Source organism: Lygodium microphyllum, chromosome 25 (genome assembly GCF_053477565.2).
Source record: "Lygodium microphyllum isolate KBCC chromosome 25, Lygodium_microphyllum_v1.1.10, whole genome shotgun sequence".
In the NCBI taxonomy this organism is placed as follows: domain Eukaryota; kingdom Viridiplantae; phylum Streptophyta; class Polypodiopsida; order Schizaeales; family Lygodiaceae; genus Lygodium; species Lygodium microphyllum.
This window is the reverse complement of record NC_141159.1, coordinates 99866858-99884502: the sequence shown is the minus strand read 5'-3', so window position 1 is coordinate 99884502 and position 17645 is coordinate 99866858. Positions and strand designations below refer to the sequence as shown.

The following is a 17645-nucleotide window of genomic DNA, read 5'->3' as shown; positions in this document are numbered from 1 at the left end:
ACTAACTATTTAATGTGTGATTATGTGTATATTATAGAATTGATACATATACGGTCTAAGAGGTGCGACTAGTAGCACTAACTATTTAATGTGTGTGTGTAGGGGCTAGGGCTAAGCAAGTGGGTGATATGGCAATCATGCACATACACTTGCTAAAAATTAATATAGTCAATCAACAAAATTGATCATGCCAAGGCCGGGAGGTCAATTGTGCACTTCATATACTATTCTCTCTCTTCTCTAATTTGTTCAACTCAAAACCCTAATTTGCAAAGTTGACTAGCAAAGGTTAGTTTAGCCTTGACACATATTAATGATTTAAGTGTTTTGTTTGGTTGTGATAAAAATCCTGAACGTTATACATGATGAAAAATTTCTCTAGGATCCAACTTGCAAAATAAGACATGTTAGAAGCTATGCCCATGGCAAGGAACACAAAGGGAATGGACATCAAACTAACCCCTCGTAGCCATAGATCCAAACAAGCATGTTGCCAACTTGGGAGCTGGTAGCGTATCGGGTTATGACCACATCCCAAGAGTTGATGTCCCATACCACCAGCCCACACTGTCCCAGTGTATGTACGTGTCAACCTATGGTATCACACATGATGTGGACAGTAGGGCCTTGAGTCCTTTAAATAAGACTCGGCTTTGCTAACCCTAAAGTGCACCTAGTGTATTTGCACTAGGCATAGTTGCTAGGGATTTTTAAAACACAAGGTATGATATGGGTTTCATAGGTTTCATTTGAGCATCATAAAAAGTTAGAGATAGGTTTCATTTGACTTGGAAAAGAATGGTTCATGCAACATAGCAAACACAAATTGATCATGATTCATGACTTTATATAATGCAAATGAAAATTCGACATGGCATGCATGTCGACATGCATCATGATCCATTATAAATGACCAACAATAGCTTTAACTACAGAAGAAGCCATTGACGTACACATGCATCATAAACAATTTAAACAAAATTCTTGCAATCAATGCAAATATCCATCACATCGTGTAGAAAGAATCCATGATAAATGATGATAATGAAAGTTTAGATATATTTATGCAAACATGTATAATTTTAGGGCTATCATTCACATGAAGCAAACACACAGCTAGTGTATTTGTTTGCAACATCCTTTCTTCTGTTTCATGTGCATTAAGCATGCTCATCACTACTCTTGGCATTTTAATTGTTCCATGATTGGTATATGAATACATAGCGAATTTTGTTTCCCCAGCTCTAAACTTGTTTGCTGTTACAAATATTGTGCAAATGCTCAAAGAGTAAATGTATCAGTAATTTTGTGAAAAGTGTTGTGTGCACTTGTGCATAAACCAGAAATATGCTGTATGCTGTGTGCTATGCATGCTTGTGTATTGTTAGCTAGGATCTTTCATAGAACCTTTTAAGGGCATTCTACATTGTGAGCTGATAATACATACATGGCCATTTCTTGTTTTCTGTATTGTATGTGAGATATTGAGCTTTACTTCTGGAACAGGTGGTGGAAATTATTGCTCAAAGACTCGAGAATGAGCCGAGCTTTCATCGTAGAGTGGATCTGTTTTTCCTGGTTGATTCAATTACGCAGCTTTCAAAAGGTATTTGAGCTTTGACAATATGTAGAATTCTATTCAATGCCTTGTTTTTGGGACTTAATGTGTTCATGCTTGTGGCTGCAGGTGCCATAGGATCAGCTTATCCTCCTGCTGTACAGGCTGCCTTGCCTAGGCTTTTGCATGCAGCTGCACCACCAGGAAGCGTGGCCAGAGAGAATAGGCGACAATGTCTGAAGGTTTGTTGTTTCAAATGTTTTATAAAAAGTTTCTGCAGTCATTGAGCAATGTTGATGCCATGTCTATAATTTCAGGTTTGATAACTGATACTGTCTAAATATTGAGCTTGTCTCGAGTTCAATGTGAGTCTTGCATATTGCTACCCCTAGAAGCTTTTTGTGGGGCTTTGCCCCTGATTGACTCCTCATGGCACAAAATGCTCTGCTGTCACTAGCCCAATAGAAAAGAGAGATTTTGTTCTCTCTGGCCTGAACAATGACCAGCCAAGTTATCTTGCCCTTGTAGGCTGATATTCTGAATGAGGTGTTTCTTCATGACAGTGCAAGATATGGAGAAGCCCCAACAAGCAGTAACAAGTCATATGGTAGCAAAAGGACTACACTTGCTCACTTAGCAGGGTGATCTGCTACTTGACTGAGATACCTATCCCCTTGGAACAACTTTATCGTATTCATTTGGGAATCCACTGGCTCCCATAAGCTGGCCACCAATCTTGGTCATGGTTTAATCCAAAGACCTGTCCTACAATTGATTAAACCTCAAAATGCTTAACCAACCACCATAGAAATTGCTGTCATTTTTATCTGTAATAATCTGTGCCCTGTAATTCCTGGAGAGAAACAGGCAGCCTGGTGTCTTTAATTGGTCAAGGAAGCTGGTGTTAGCCCTCAACCATAATGAAAAGCATAGTTACGAGGAACAGGAAACGGGAACTGGAATGGGATCCCTCAGTATAGGGGGAACAAGAATGGACGGAACAGAGCATGTGCCCCCCCACACACACACACACACACACACACAGATATATATATATATATATATATATATATATATATAGAGAGAGAGAGAGAGAGAGAGAGAGAGAGAGAGAGAGAGAGAGATTTGTGAAGAATTGGATATGCATAGAAATGACTTTAGTAATTTAATCACAAAATCACCAATCAAGCTTCAGTCATATGGCATGTATACATAATTTATAAATTTGCCTATTAACTTTCAAGACTTAATGTGTAAATCAGCCTATTTTAATATCAACCATGTTCCATGGAATTAGAGACATAATAATTAACTATAATAAAATTTTAAAACATTGTAATTAGCAATGGTGCATTGTAATTAGCAATGATGTGTAAGTCCAAAAGATGTGCATTGCAAAGCCATAAAGTATGCATTAAATACACAAGTTACAAGATCTTCTAGTTGATACCAAGTTAATACCCAAAAGTTCCGAGAGCCTAAGTGCTCTCATGCATGGAAGATGACTCCCTTGGGCTTGAATGCTCATTGTGTTGAACACCATTGTTGTCATTACCACCACCACCATCATCTTTTTTCCACCATAGAAAAAAATCAGCCATTGCAATTGATGTACGAGCTAGCAAGCAAAGATAGAACTCACATAAACTAGGTTATTCATCTTCATTGCACCAAGACGATTTTTTTTTCTTCAAGTGAATATGATTGAATGAACTCCATAGCAGCTCTAAATAAAAAGAGCTAATTGTTTGATTGAGAATACAAATAACTTAACTTGTAGCTTTGGAGCTTCAGCCCCATAATCCTTCCATCCTAATGTAGCCCCAATATTTGCCATATCCTCTAGTGCATCCTCTGTATCAAACATCCCTAATGTCTAACACATTGAAAGCTGATTTTTTATTTTGTGTTGTATCTCATGGCTAGGATAAAGCCTTGTAAACAATGTATTCCAAGCCTTGACAACCTTTAGGTCTCTTTTTTGCATCTTCTCTGGAAACTTGGGATGAAGCACATATGTTGTAACATGGATAGGAGGGTCATGTTGAGCTAAAATATGCATTACTTGCTGATTAGCCTCTTAAACAGCCCCAAAACACACTAAAAATGCTCTTTTAGAGTAAAACCCTAAAACGGGGAGCGGTTCGAGAGAGGTCAGTGGAAACCCTAAAACGAGGAGCGGTTCGAGAAAGTTTAGTGGAAACCTTAATTTTTGGGGCGCCCTTCCACATCTATAAATAGACAGGCTGCCCCCATTCAACCATTATCTTTGTTTTGCAGGTTACACTAGCACACACACCCTCTGCTGCTGTTGGCGCCCAGTTTTCAGCCTGCAGCCCGCCTCCATCTGCTGTCCAGCCATCATTGACTGCAACCACATCATCTTCAGCCTGTCCATTGCTGTAGGCGACAGCTCTCAGCTGCTGGCGACTGCTCCAAACTGTCCCAGACTGCTGGTCAGCCTGCTGTCCATCATCTCCAGGGTTAGCCAGCCTGCGTTTTCAGCATTGCAGGCCTTGACACTCTCAGACACTATTTCAGCCTGCTGTTTACAGCAAACTGTGCACAGTTTTCAGCCCCACTCGGCACTTAGTCAGATTATCATCTTTCCTTCTTCCTTGGCAGGTGCATGCTCCGACTTGGTCGTCTTCCTCTGTCTTCGGTGCTGTCGTCATCATTAGCCTGATCTGATATCCTCATTGACGCTGTGGGCTGTGTGTAGGGATTGATCAGTCCTTCTATATTCTGTATTCAGCTTTTATTTCTTGTTCAGTATAGGTTTGCTTTCTTCTTCTCTTGTAGATTCTCTCTCTCTCTCTCTCTGCTTTTGAGTTCCTTTTATTGGTTGCGTACTCTCATATGGTATCAGAGCATGGTATCTGAGAGTGACAAAGAATTCATGAGGCCATCCACATTTGCATTTGCTGAAAATGCTCCTGGTAGCTGGTGACTATATCTGGTGCTCAATGTCGTCATCTAGAGCCTATTGGGTGGAGGCAACTATTTGTTGGCTAGGTGGTTGCCTTGTGCACTCAAATGCAACCTCTTAGGAGCAAGCAATATCATTCACATCAACATTTTGGTGTATCTCCTCTTGTTTCGGGGCTGTCCATAGCCAAATGTAATTTTTTGTGGGTGTTTTTTGCAAATATACACGAAGGTGTTTTATCACCAATTCTTTATTGACTCAAAAGGATGTCGTCTCTGTTCCTTCCTCTGAGAGATGTAGAGATTTTCTTGCTAGTTCATATGAAGATCGGAGGTCACCTAGCCCGTTTGTATGAGATCACTCTCCTCTTTCTCTCCATTTTTTACAAAAGGTCCATTCTGTTGGCCTTCATATGCCTTGCATGGCACCCTCTATATAGGTGCTCGTACCCCCTTCTATATCCAAAGAAGACTGGCTTGATGGTTCTAACTACTCGCTTTGGTTGTGTAAGATGGAGTGTATCCATGATACCTTTGATATTTGGGAGTTTGTTTAATATTACCCACCCGATTCCCCGTCCAATGGAGGATTTCACCGTTGGATCGTGCGACCTTATGGAATCGGCTTAACTCAAGAGCTCGATCTTTTCTCTTTGAGCTTACAAGATTTTGTCCTGGTATTGTATGTGTGTAGGTTGCGGAAAGCGGCAGTGAACGTGTGGACAAAGCTTGTTTCTTTGTACCATTCGAAGACATTTGCCTATTGGATTACTCTTGAGAAGAAATTGTCGATGCTTGCTATTGATAATTCTTCTTCCATGAAGGATCATATCAACATGTTAGAGGACACGAGAGATGAGCTTGCGTCCCTTGGCATGACGATCTCTTCTGAGGATATGGCCATGATTCTTTTGACTCAATTGCCATATCTCCGGTTTGATGTCTTGTACACCAGCCTTCTTACATTGAGGACACGTGAGAAGCTTCTAGCGGAGGAGCTTGCCTCGTTTTTTTTGGAGCATGACAAGTATGCCAAAGAAGTAGCTAGTGGATCCACCTCCACCAAAGCTTTTGTTGTAGGTTCGAGAGAGGGGGCACAGAAGAAAGGGAAGTCAAAGACTAAAAGTCAAGAGAGTTCTTCAGGTTTTGACTTTGACTTGGAGAAGCCTAAATGCTTGTACTATGGAAAGGGGACACTTCCAGAGGATGCTGGAAGAAGTACTCTCAATTTCTCCGAGAGGGCAGGATGGCGCTAAAACATTCGAGCCTTCTACCTCTACTCTAGTGATTACCTATGAGTCAATGTTCTTCATATTGTTAACTTGGAGGAGCCTTCTTTAAAGGTTATCTCATCTTTTGAGAGGCCTTGGTTGGTTGATAGTGGAACTGCTCGTCATATGACTCCACAAAGTGATTTGTTGTAGGAACTATGTCCTTTTGAGGGTTTAATCATTGTCGATGACATTGTATCGATGCCTATTTGTGGTGTTGGCAACTTTGCCTTTATTTTCCGACCGCGCGTCAAGCACCCTCTCATAGGTCCTTTATGTTTCGGACTTGGGCTCTCCACTCCTCTCAGTTTATGGCCTTACACGCTTGGCACCTAGGTTCAAAGGTTGTCTTCACAGGAGGTAGCTCATTCTAGAGTACTCAATTTATTGCATTCTAGTGCACTTTCTCTTTCAATTGGGAATTTATGTGCATTTTCAGGGGCAATTTTTGCATTCTTCAGCTTGTCTCACCTAGTAGACATTGTCCACCTTTTCAAGATTTTTTGGAGCATTTTTGGCATTTTTTTACAAGCATTAAATGTCGGTTGGCCATATTTTTGGCCCCAAATCTCAGGTCTGCCAAATTTTGGGATTTTAGCTATTTATAGCCATTTTCAACTTGGCAATTAGTTAGATTATCATCTTCCCTCCTTCCTTGGTAGGTGCACACTCCGACTCGGTCATCTTCCTTTGTCTTCATGCTCGTGTCATCATCAGCCTGATTTGGTGCCCTTACTAATGCTGTGGGTTATGTGCAGGGATTGATCAGTTCTCCTTATGTATTCAGCATTTGTTCCTTGTTTAGTGCATGTTTCTTTTCTTCCTCTCTTGCAGATTGTCTCTCTCTTTCTCTGTGTTCAAGTTTCTTCTTTCGTTGCACACTCTCACAACTCATTCCATCTGTCGATAGATAACTTCTAATCTAATTATACCTATGAGCATTTGGCTCCAAGCTCTCCAACTTTTCAATCATGTGATCCATACCTCTATAGATATTTCCAATGCATGGATCCATACCATCTGCAAGTCTCAATATATGCATGATAGGATCAATCATTTGATTGGTGCAATTCATCTTATTTTAAAACTCTCTATGAGAGACATATGCAATAGATAACATAGTAGTCGTAGTGGCAGTTTGAGTTCAATCTTTATACTCATTACTAGCAAATAGCTCTCTAATTGCACCTTTGCGATAGCGTCATAGACCAAGCATATGAAAATTATATGTGAATTGTGTTTCTAAGTATTTGAGAAAAACTTTGTTACTCTCATTGAGACACACATGCATGCATTTCAGTGCCACCATGCAAATGTTAATGCTTGCTGGTTATAATTAGTAACCACAATACAATGATGTACACTTTTTAGACTCAAATCTCCAATTTTTTTAACCAGATGCCATATGCATCAAGTATAGATGAGAGAAGTAGGAGAGAGAAAATGATACAAGTCAACCCTAAAGTAGTGACTAGCTTTAAAATTCTCAAAATTGCCCCTTGATTTGAAGCATGCGCATATTCAAATTGGGTTTTCTACACTTGCATGTGAGTTATCTTTGCTGTAGATGAGTAATCCTTCTCAGATCAATTGTAAATTCTCTTGCTATATGGCTGATATTTGATTCATATTTCTTGAGACAAGCTTGTAAACCCTAATTTCTTTGTAGCAATAGATTAGGGCTGAGAAAATTGAGATATGCTTAGGGAGAAGAGATGAGTAGCAAAATGGAGACTTTTCCATGTGAGAAATTCTCACAACAAGTGACTTGCTATTCTAGCCCTAGAAAGTGTTGTAGATTAGGTTTCTTTAGTGTCTGCGATGGCTTAGCTACTCTATCAGCCCATCATTTTGTTCTTTACCCTTAGATCCCTCCCAAGCAACCCAGGTTGGGAACTCTTTTGAACTTGAAAGTGTTGCAAATTTTCACAAGCCTTCGTCCAGGACATTAAATAATTCAAATTTCTAATTGCAACGAAATCAAAAGTCACTTCAAAGGGAAAATTCAATATCCTTGACCAAGATTTGTCCTAGGTAATTGACCAGTATCTATCAACAACTGATTTTGTTATGTACACCATTGCCTAAGCTAGGATTGTTTATTATTGTGACATACATTCAACTTGATTTCATATATAAACCACACATGTGCACAACGTAAGTATTCCAAACTTGTTAGAAGTGGATGCATTGATGGAAGCATAAACAAATGTTGTAATAAATTGTTGAACACAAGGATAGAAGAGAAAACACAAAATAACACTACAAAGAAGAATGCTTAGGAAATGGAATTCATATACCAAACACGAGACAATCATGTACTACAATGAGTCATTGGCTGTGTAGGCAATGGCATTGGCACCCTCTCTCCAATAGAACCTCGGTTGATGAATGATTGACTGAGGAGGGAGCCCAAAATAAATAGGAGACAATGCTATAATTGGCAGTAGGTGGGCCAGCATTTAATGCTGGTTGGCCAGTAATAAATGCCCAAATAAGCATCATAAAGGCCACAATAAAATGCCTAAATACCCAACTAATATTTGGCATGACCTAGACTTACATGTGAGTTGACTAGATTGTTAACACCCTCTCTTAGATTATGGGTGATTTGATACATAGTCCATACAACCAAGGCCACTAGAATAGGACCATGGATGCCCAAGTAGTGGGCGATCAAGCCGCCACAAAGGTGCCTCCGAGAGAACTTGAGTGTCAATATCGATTGTATTCTAACCTGGAAAATAGAGAAGAATCATAATAGATCTCTATGTCTATCAATAATATCTTGCAGTAGCATACAAGACTATCTTGCCAAAATTCCTTTGAACATACGTGACTAGATTTCCCGCCTTTGATCAAAGATCACCAAAGTGTCCCCTCATGTGAGCTTAGACTAGGAGCCAATCCCACTTTGTGTCAAGTAATAGCCCATCGTGAACTTGGATGTCAATTCTAAGTCTAGGATGCAAACTTGTTAGACGATGTCTTAGGGAAGTCCCTCTTTGGAACTTGTGGAGCTGTATGCTTGTATAGATGAGGCCCATAGACCCCATCTTACCACCCTCTTACCATTCCTTTGTGGCACCTTAGAGTCGTGAGGGATGACCACATCATTTGTACTAGAAAGCAGGAGGAAGGGTTGCCAAGCCCTTCCCTTGGTTTGAAGAAGGTGATCTTGTTTGTACATTGGCCTTGGTTGGAGGATTCGAATCAGAGTGAGGAAGAGGATGAGTTCGTAGAGGAGTCTGGGTCCTACTTCTTCTTCTTCTCCTTCTCCTTCCTTGAAGCTGCAAAGTTTGCAATCCTTGTGCAAATATCCCTTCTTACCACAATGATAACACTAGGTCTTCAACTTTTTCTTCTCATCACCCCTCTTTGGAGTATAAAGGCCTCGTTGGAGTGAAGAGACTACGATGGAAGCCTCCCTTGTAACGCGAAAGACATCTCATGCTCAAATAGCATTGAGGACATCGGTAGAAGACTGATGGGTGTCGATGATGTGTTAGCCCTCAAAGCATTGGCCACTCCATCAAACTCTCGGAGGGGGAGGGGGGTGTTTGCAGAGCACAGTCCCCACAAGGTGAGCCTTTGGAAGGGTGGATTGCATGTGTTATTCCATTATTTTCTCTTCCTATTCTCTTCAAATGGCTCCCCCTTGTTGTTCCACTGATAAAAAATTACATGGCCTTGATTACCTAACATGGAGTACTGTTATGAAAGCATGGTTTGTGTAGAAGCGGTTATGATACATCGTGAGCATCCCAAGCATCCTACTCCTCTTCTGATTGATTTTGATGAGGACAACTATGAAGTTGTGCTCACATGGGATACTGATGATGCTCGTGCATATTCTGCTATTCTTCCTGTATCTCTTAAGAAGTCCTTTCGACGGTCACCTCTTGCATGACCTCTCCAACAATTTAAGCGAAGCTTCAGATGTTGTATGAGACTCCTTCACCTATGTGTGCCACCACACGTTATGGACAGCTCCAGCAGATGAAGATTGAGCCAAGGGATACTATTCAGTCTTTCTTTCTTCCTGTCACATGAGAGAGCACAGCCACACCAACAATACAGATTGCACTAAACAGAATTCACACAAAACTAGGAAGAATCAGCCAAGAGAAGACATGCAGAAGCTGAAAATGCTGTTGCTAGCCTTCAAGAGCCCAAGAGGCAGAAATGCGAAGGCTGCAGGTCAAAACGTAGACATAAAAAGGCTTTAAATGTAGTCGCCAGCAGTAACAGAGTGCTGAAAACCAAAAAACGCAGGCAGCAATGGCATTAAATGCAGCCATCACAGCATGTGAGATGAAAACTACAACAAAACACAATTTCTGATGGTTGAAATGTTGTGAATAAAGGGCCATCGTGCCTTTTATATGTGCATTGGTGTGAACACACCATTAACACATTTCTATGCTAAAGAGGGTACAAGCATCATTGGTGACATCTCATGGGTGTCTAGTTGTGGTATTGGCACCTTGACCCTATTTTGTGACCGCCCATCTTCGACTTCTGCATTAGAAGTCCGTATATATTCCAGATGTTTAGGCTTCGTCTCTTTGTTCATGGTTTTGCTAGACTCATTATGAAGGTTGTCCTCATCAAGTAGGCCTTCTTTGTTGAGGACTCTACATCATGAGTCATTCTTATGATAGGTTGGCAGGAGAGGGGCTATATTGGCTCCATTTCATGCTAGACCATTCCCATTTGTGTACCGTGCTTCCCATAGATTCCACCCCATCCTCCATTGACTCTTGTGATGATGGGGGATGCTCTTAGAGATGCAGCTATGGAATCCCTAGCCCTTCTTGTTTTAGAGGGGGATTCTTAGGATGATGAAGAACTTATTTAGGGATTATAGTGTGCTACAAGGTTTGTTTCATGCGACAGCCTCTTTCTTTGGTCATTGGTAACCATCCTCTATGGCTTACATGCCTATTCCCATGTCCTTAGTCCCCTAGGATCTGAGAGAGGGTGCTAGTAGTCGTGTGTCATATATGGTCATCTCTTGCCTGTGAGCCTCAATTTGAGTTAGACGAGTACATTGTATCCATCTGTCAGTTCATTTCTCCCAGACATTATAGGTGGAGATTCTCCCTTGCATTCACTCTAGGTAGCCAATTTTCTTAATTTCAGGGTAGATATTTATTGCCATGGGCAAGTTGGATTTTATCAGCTAGATAGACAGCTTTCAGTGCATTGCATTTGACATTCCTTGCAGTATTGGCTGGTCTGACTTGCATTAAATGCAGATTAGCCAGTTTCAACACTTATACCTATTTATGTTTCTCTTGTTTCACTCCATTGTCATGCATTCATTTGACCACTCTCACTCTCTGTGTGAGCCCTCTTCTTCATCATATTCATCTCATGACTCCTTCTCTTTGCCCTCATCGAGGCTCCAAGCTCTGTGCAGGGTTTGGCTAAGACCAGCAGTATATTATTCGATGTCAATTTTGTTTCTTCGATGTTATGCCTTTCTTTTGTCTCTTTTTGCTCTATCACTCTGTGTTCTTTGTCCCTTTCCGCTGTGCACTCTCACAGCATCTGCCATAGCTGTAATTCAGCATGTGTTTGAATGGGTACACCACCTAATGGTGGTATCAGGGCCAGATTACTGGTCTTTGCCTCCTCCAACATCATGACAAACAGCTATCTGCCCAACTCCACCATAGCTTGGGTTGGCTGCATAGCCATAGCCTTGTTTGCATGCTCTCTCTCCATATTGTCTAGCTGTCAGGTACCTAACATCAAAGTCCGCTGCCTACTAATACAATGTCACCTCCTGTCTAGTGATGCCACCTGTTGCTCATGCCTCTTATTGAAGCTGCTGCTTGCCACAACATGGCTGCTTGTTCCCCTTCCTAGGTGCTGCTTACAGCTAGTTCCAGTTTGTGGAGTGCTGCCAGCCTTGTGCTGTGCCTCTTGCTAGTTGCTGCTGTTATTTCTCATTAACTTGGCAAACTCAGCCTACAACCATTGCTTTTAGATTAATGTCTTTCCAAAAAATATGAAAAATGAAAATGTAATTGGATTTAGACATTGGCCATGCACACGTGTGCTAAGACCTTCTCACCACCTATATATGAAATAATTAGGTGGGGTACTTTGACTGGATTTTAATGTGGAAAGTTTTCTCTCTCTTTTTCTTTAAGATTCTCCTAGGAATTACGTATTTTAGAGAGGTAAAAGAGTGGCAGGGGTTGGGGGTTTGTGTTTCCTTGAACTTGTTGGTAGAACACGACATGTTCCAGCTCTCATTGCAAATATCTTTTGTATAATATCTTCTATTAGAAAAATTTAAACAAGATTAGACACTGCCTCTTATGAGTAACACCCCCATTGTTTCTTTCCTTATGCTTTGTGTCATGGGGTCAATCACTCATGACCCATAGTGAGGTGGTTATCTGCCACTTCCATGTATGAACACATCTTTGTCTGTGTGCGCGCGTCTGCGTGCACGTGTGCCGGTTTGTTAGTTATCTACCATCTCCATGTGTGAACACACCTTAGTGTGTGTAAGTCTAAGGTTAGGTCTTGGGGGAATCCCTAGGCCCATTAAGTGAAGGCGAACCTTTGTACTTTAATATAATCTATTACATCAACTTAATTTACTTAGGCCAAAAAAAGAGGAAAACACGCGCACACAAAACAGAAAACCCAACACACCATCCCATTGTGAATAAGGGTCAATGTGTTAATCTAATCTCACACACCATTGAATGTCTCAAACTTCTCTTGTTGTCCTCTTTCATGATTCCTAGCTTTTTTTCTTTAGGGTGTGATTGTCATAGAGAGATGCCTGCAAAAATCTAAGCTGATTTGCACTACAAGAAGTGTGACCAACATTTCCAACCAAAGTTGCCAATTTAACATTCTTAGAAAATGGTGCGCACACACAGAGTGATTTGCATACATAGTGTCAGGTGGATTGTTTTGCTGATTAGCAAACACATTCCCTTGCATACTTGTCTATAGGCTAGTATCTGAGACTTGGCAAGCTGAAACATTAGCTGCAATAAATAGAAAGTCTTCTCCAAAATGACTTGGGTGCATGAAGGGTGGCTGAATTGCTTGTTGTGCAGCCTCCACACTGGTTGTATTATTGTTTGTTGTCCAAATCATGGACTGAAATCCACTAGGCTATATCTTAGTTACATTAGGTTCTTGAACTTGTATCTTGCTGCTTCTTCTTTACTAGCTTTGAAGAATTGAATGATGCAGTAGACTTCTTCATAAGTTGCGTGAAAGTCTCTATGGCACTAGAGACCGAGTAAACATGTTAAAAAGTTCTAAGCAGTTATGATTTAAATAAAGCATCATTATCTGCAGTCCTAGGGTCTCTGGATCAGAAGCCCTTGTGTGGGTAGAAAGCTATGTACTTCTGTCTTTTGTGCATTTCTCGTGCTTTTCTTGTGTCTTACCTACTTTCTAGGCTCTAGTGGAACAATAAAATTCAACAATAAAAAATAACATTAAGTCATTAGTTTAGTAAGTTAAGTGTCTTGGCCTCGAAACTCTCTCTCTTTTTAAGGCTCATTTTTATGGAATCAATTAAATGTGTGTATAGAGTACTGAATTTGTTGCTAATTCAGTGAACCTTAATCATTGATGAATTGCCCATGTCCAACACAACTCATGCAATTTCTTGGACCTGCTCAAAGACTCATAGATAAACAAAGGTAACCTCGAAACATTTCTCTCCTAGGTTCACCCTGAAACATTTCATCTCAGCATGAAATGCTTCATCCTTGGGTAGCTCTTTAGTGAAACACCGTGTGAAATGGCAAACTAACACATTTAGGATACTTTTATTTGACAATTTTAAAGAGAGATTGTTAATTCCCCCCTTGGAGTGAAAGGGGTTGGATAAACACTGCATACTGAAACATTTCATCAGCGAAATATATTTTGCATTTAACCTTGGTGAAATATGTTTCATGGCTACAGTGCTGATGAATCAGGTCCTTGTGACAAAATGACCGACCATCCCTTGCATAATAGTTAGGGGTTTCAAAAACAGGTGGTGTGAAATGGGTTTCAAAGGTTTCATACAAGTTTCCTAAAACATAGGAATTGGGTTTCATTCGAGATGAAAATGATGGAAATTTAATTTACATATAAATATACTTCAAGTCCCATGGGCCACAATAGAACACATATTGAGCATGATTTAGCATTGTATAGAAAATCTAAGTGAACAATCAATAGACCAAAAAATTGCATACACGGTACACGTATTCCACTATTTGTCATCAAAATTTCATGAATATAAAAGAACAGTGAGATTCATGTACTACAGTGAGATTGTGCTTAATCTTCAACTTATATCAAAGAGTTAGTACTAGCTGATAAATCATTATTGATGATGATTTGGAAGGTTTGAATGCAAGGCAATAGTGCTCCTTCATAAATTAGACAAAACGAATCAGCATACTTTTCTGTGCAAAACATTTACAAAAGTATTAAGAATGTGAACCCTCACAAAAAAAGTGTTAGGAATGTAAACCCTCACAAAAGCATTAAGAATGTAAATCTTCACAAAAGTATTAGGAGTGTATTTTACTTTTTTTCATTTGAAATCATCTTTCAGTCAGCAGTCTCACTAAGGGCATTTCACCTTTCAGTGAAGGATTTCGGGTGTTTGGCCTTGTGTTTTAGGGCCAGTGAAATGTTTCACAGCTATGCTGCGCTACCCTGTTTAGGGTCAACTGGTTCATCCTAATGGATATTTATGCCTCATAGCCCTCACTTTTACATTTCTTTAGAAAGATAACTCTTCAGATATGCACGCAATGTGGGGATCAATATGCAGTCATCCTCATAATATGCACATCAATATATGCAATATATTCTTGTGTAGCTGTAGTCCAATAAATTTCAGTCTGAACTTGCAAATGTCATTGTGCTTCAACTGGATAGAATCTTGATGCCTGGTGAATCTGTTACAGGTGCTGAAGCTATGGATTGAGAGGAAGGTCATGCCAGAGTCCCTTGTCAGGAACCATATCAATGAGCTTGAGTCTTACAATGATGACAGAACAAGTGGTATGTTGCTTCGCAGGCCTTCTCGTTTTGAGCGGGCAGTTGATGATCCAATACGAGATATGGAGGGAATGAATGTAGATGAGTATGGAAGGTGAGTGGAAAATATTTGCTGGTCTGGTGGTGTTTGATGAAACTGTTTTGTACAGCTTATGCCGACTTTCTGTTTGTAACAGCAATGCAACCTTTGGCCTGCCTGGACTTCTGAGCTCTGGAATGTTTGTTGATGATGATGAACTATGTGCTGATTCAAGAAAGGGTGATAGCACTCCTCCACTAGGTGTTGAAGATGTTGAAGAACCTAATGGGGCAACTGCAGCACCACTTGAGAAACACAGACACATTCTCGAAGAGGTAGAGGGGGAGCTTGAGATGGAAGATGCCTCTCCAGAGGGGAGCTTGAGGAAAGACCAGTACGATGATCCTCTGAACACTGGTCCTCCACCTGATGAGCTCCATTCACCACCTTTGCCTTTGGAACCACCTCCACCCCCTCCTCCTGATTTTCCCCCTCCATCACCTCCACCATTGCCTGATTCTCCACCACCACCACTGTCTCCACCCCCACCTCCTCCATCCTCCCCACCTCCTCCCCCACCCCCTTCACCCCCTCCAAATACTCTCATGCCTCACATTCCGCCTCTTGAGCATTTTTATGGATCTTCTACTTCCTTTGCAGCCATGCAGTCTGTTGTGCAGTCTCCAATGATGCCACAACAGGCATTAGACAACACTTACCTTGTACATGGTGAACAGCAGGTTGGTACTTCAATGTTAGGTAGTCACCAGATACATGGACCTTTCTCTGAAGAAAGCATGTACGAGCATCATCATCGGGATCCTGCATATTGTTCACCTTCAAGTTTCATGGTTGCTCAAAATTCTCAATCATTTACTGTTGGTATGCCCCCTCCTCCTCCACCTCCACCACAGCTACCCCATAATACTGCTCAGGTGCTCTCTGTGCAACATGGACATACTTATTCACAGACACACTATGGTCGTCTACCATCTCCGCCTCCACTTCCTCCCAGGCATTATACATATGGAAGCTCCAAACTGTCCCAGCAATCTGCCTCACCCTCCTTTGAACAAGAGCAGCATCATCTCCATGTTGATGTTGGCAGGGGAGGTTTTGAAGATGTAGGGCATGGTACATCTCGAGGGCCTGCTTTTATGGTAGCTGAAGGTGATCCTCTTTTCCGGTGAACTGTATTTTTACTAATGGTTAGAGCTATCTGGGACTCACGCGACTTAGCATATTACCAATATAGATTATTCTTATTAATGATGTCTGCTTTTGTCTTCTAAGGCTTATTCTGCTATACATAGAAACAACAATAAAACTGCAGCTAGTATGCAGATCAAGAAGGGTATAGTTATGGTAGTCAGAGCCTGCAGCCTGTGTAGCTATTGTACTTGGATTTCTCTTTGATTAAGGTTGTTATAAAGTATCCCTGACAAAAATTGGTGGTAAACTGTAGTTAGAGAACAGTTTAGTTGTGTAGTATAGAGCACACTGCAGGCTTGTTCTTATAAAGCACCTGTGACAGGTCAAGGCACATCAGAGGAGGACAGATATCATCCCCACCATCAGAAGTATTCATCTCATGACTCCAGGCATAGGCCAGCATATGGCCATAGTACAGGTGGACAAGTGCAGCCATTATCCCAACCCGTACTTGGAGTCCCTGCTAATTCTATTCCGAATGTGGAGGTGCCTGCTGCTCTTTATCCTGGCCATTTGGGAGGAATTTCTGGTGGTGTTCCGCATGGCATTCCAGGTGAATCTCAGGTTCCGAGTTATACGATCATGGAATAAAGATTTTCAGTGTTTTTCATGCATCCAATCCTTACCTTTTCTTGTGCAGCGAGCCAAGCGAAACCTCAATTCATCAATAGGCAAAGAGGTCCAACTTCAAAATGGAGGTCAAATTGATAATGTTTTTGCATGTCGAGCTCAACACATGCTTTGCTAGAAGTTCTGAGTCAAGGTATACTTGTTTGTTGCTGCACATTGCATGTGTGCATGTACGCTGGCTCTATTCATTTGTTTTGCCAATGCATCTGAATGTGTTTTTTCATGCTGGTCCTACCAACAGCAGCAACCAGTGTTTGTGTGTACATGCATGCATTGGATGGATGAATGCTTGCACAACAGCAGCAACCAGTGTTTGTGTGTACATGCATGCATTGGATGGATGAATGCTTGCATGTGGGCCTATGTGGTACTGGTGTTGCTTATATTCAGGTTTTGCCTTTGTCTGAAATTCCAGATTGGCAAGGAGAATCTGAAGTGATTGTCCTTCCACGAGTGGCATTGAATTATTCTTTTTGAACGAGACAAGTCCATGTAAGTTATCGGGCTCTTGAGATATTTTTGAGTCCTGCTTGATTTTGAGACTTGTATATAATGTACTTTGTGTCCACAGTGGCAAATGTATACCAATTATCTTGTTCAATTGACAGATAGCAGTGTTCATGGTAGTAGCTCCTAGGAGCTGTTCTGTTGTCCACCTTCCTCAGTGTCTTGAAATGGTTGACTACTGTGCACTATGGGGCTCTCACAAACTTGAAATGTGGTGTTGCTGCTAGTGAGTTTCGATGTACTTATGCTGCTTTTTGCAATGTGTGACACGTATACACCCAATTTTCTTTGCTGTTACTTAGTCACATACTTGTCTGAACAGTTCTTTGCATTGAGAGTGAACTCATATCTGATGCATCTCACAAGTTGTGGGCAATGTGTTTCAGAATGTAGCACATTACTTATTTCGGATAATGTTTTTTCTGTGTCTTCTTGCTCCAAAGCAGTACTACACTGTCACTTTACT

At 40.9% G+C, this 17645-nt stretch overlaps 1 protein-coding gene across 1 annotated transcript in view; it reads left to right on the top strand.

Moving 5' to 3' along the window:
- The window catches only part of HUA2 (Tudor/PWWP/MBT domain-containing protein), a 39121-nt gene extending 21823 nt beyond the window's left edge, over positions 1 to 17298 (top strand). Inside the window, exons 6-12 of the mRNA XM_087666164.1 lie at positions 1507 to 1606; positions 1688 to 1800; positions 14718 to 14905; positions 14988 to 16000; positions 16365 to 16595; positions 16683 to 16805; positions 17088 to 17298. Coding sequence (XP_087522290.1) covers positions 1507 to 1606; positions 1688 to 1800; positions 14718 to 14905; positions 14988 to 16000; positions 16365 to 16595; positions 16683 to 16750 — 1713 coding nt within the window. The 3' untranslated portion in view covers positions 16751 to 16805; positions 17088 to 17298. The remainder of the gene's footprint in view (positions 1 to 1506; positions 1607 to 1687; positions 1801 to 14717; positions 14906 to 14987; positions 16001 to 16364; positions 16596 to 16682; positions 16806 to 17087) is intronic.
- The last annotated feature ends 347 nt before the right edge of the window (positions 17299 to 17645 follow it).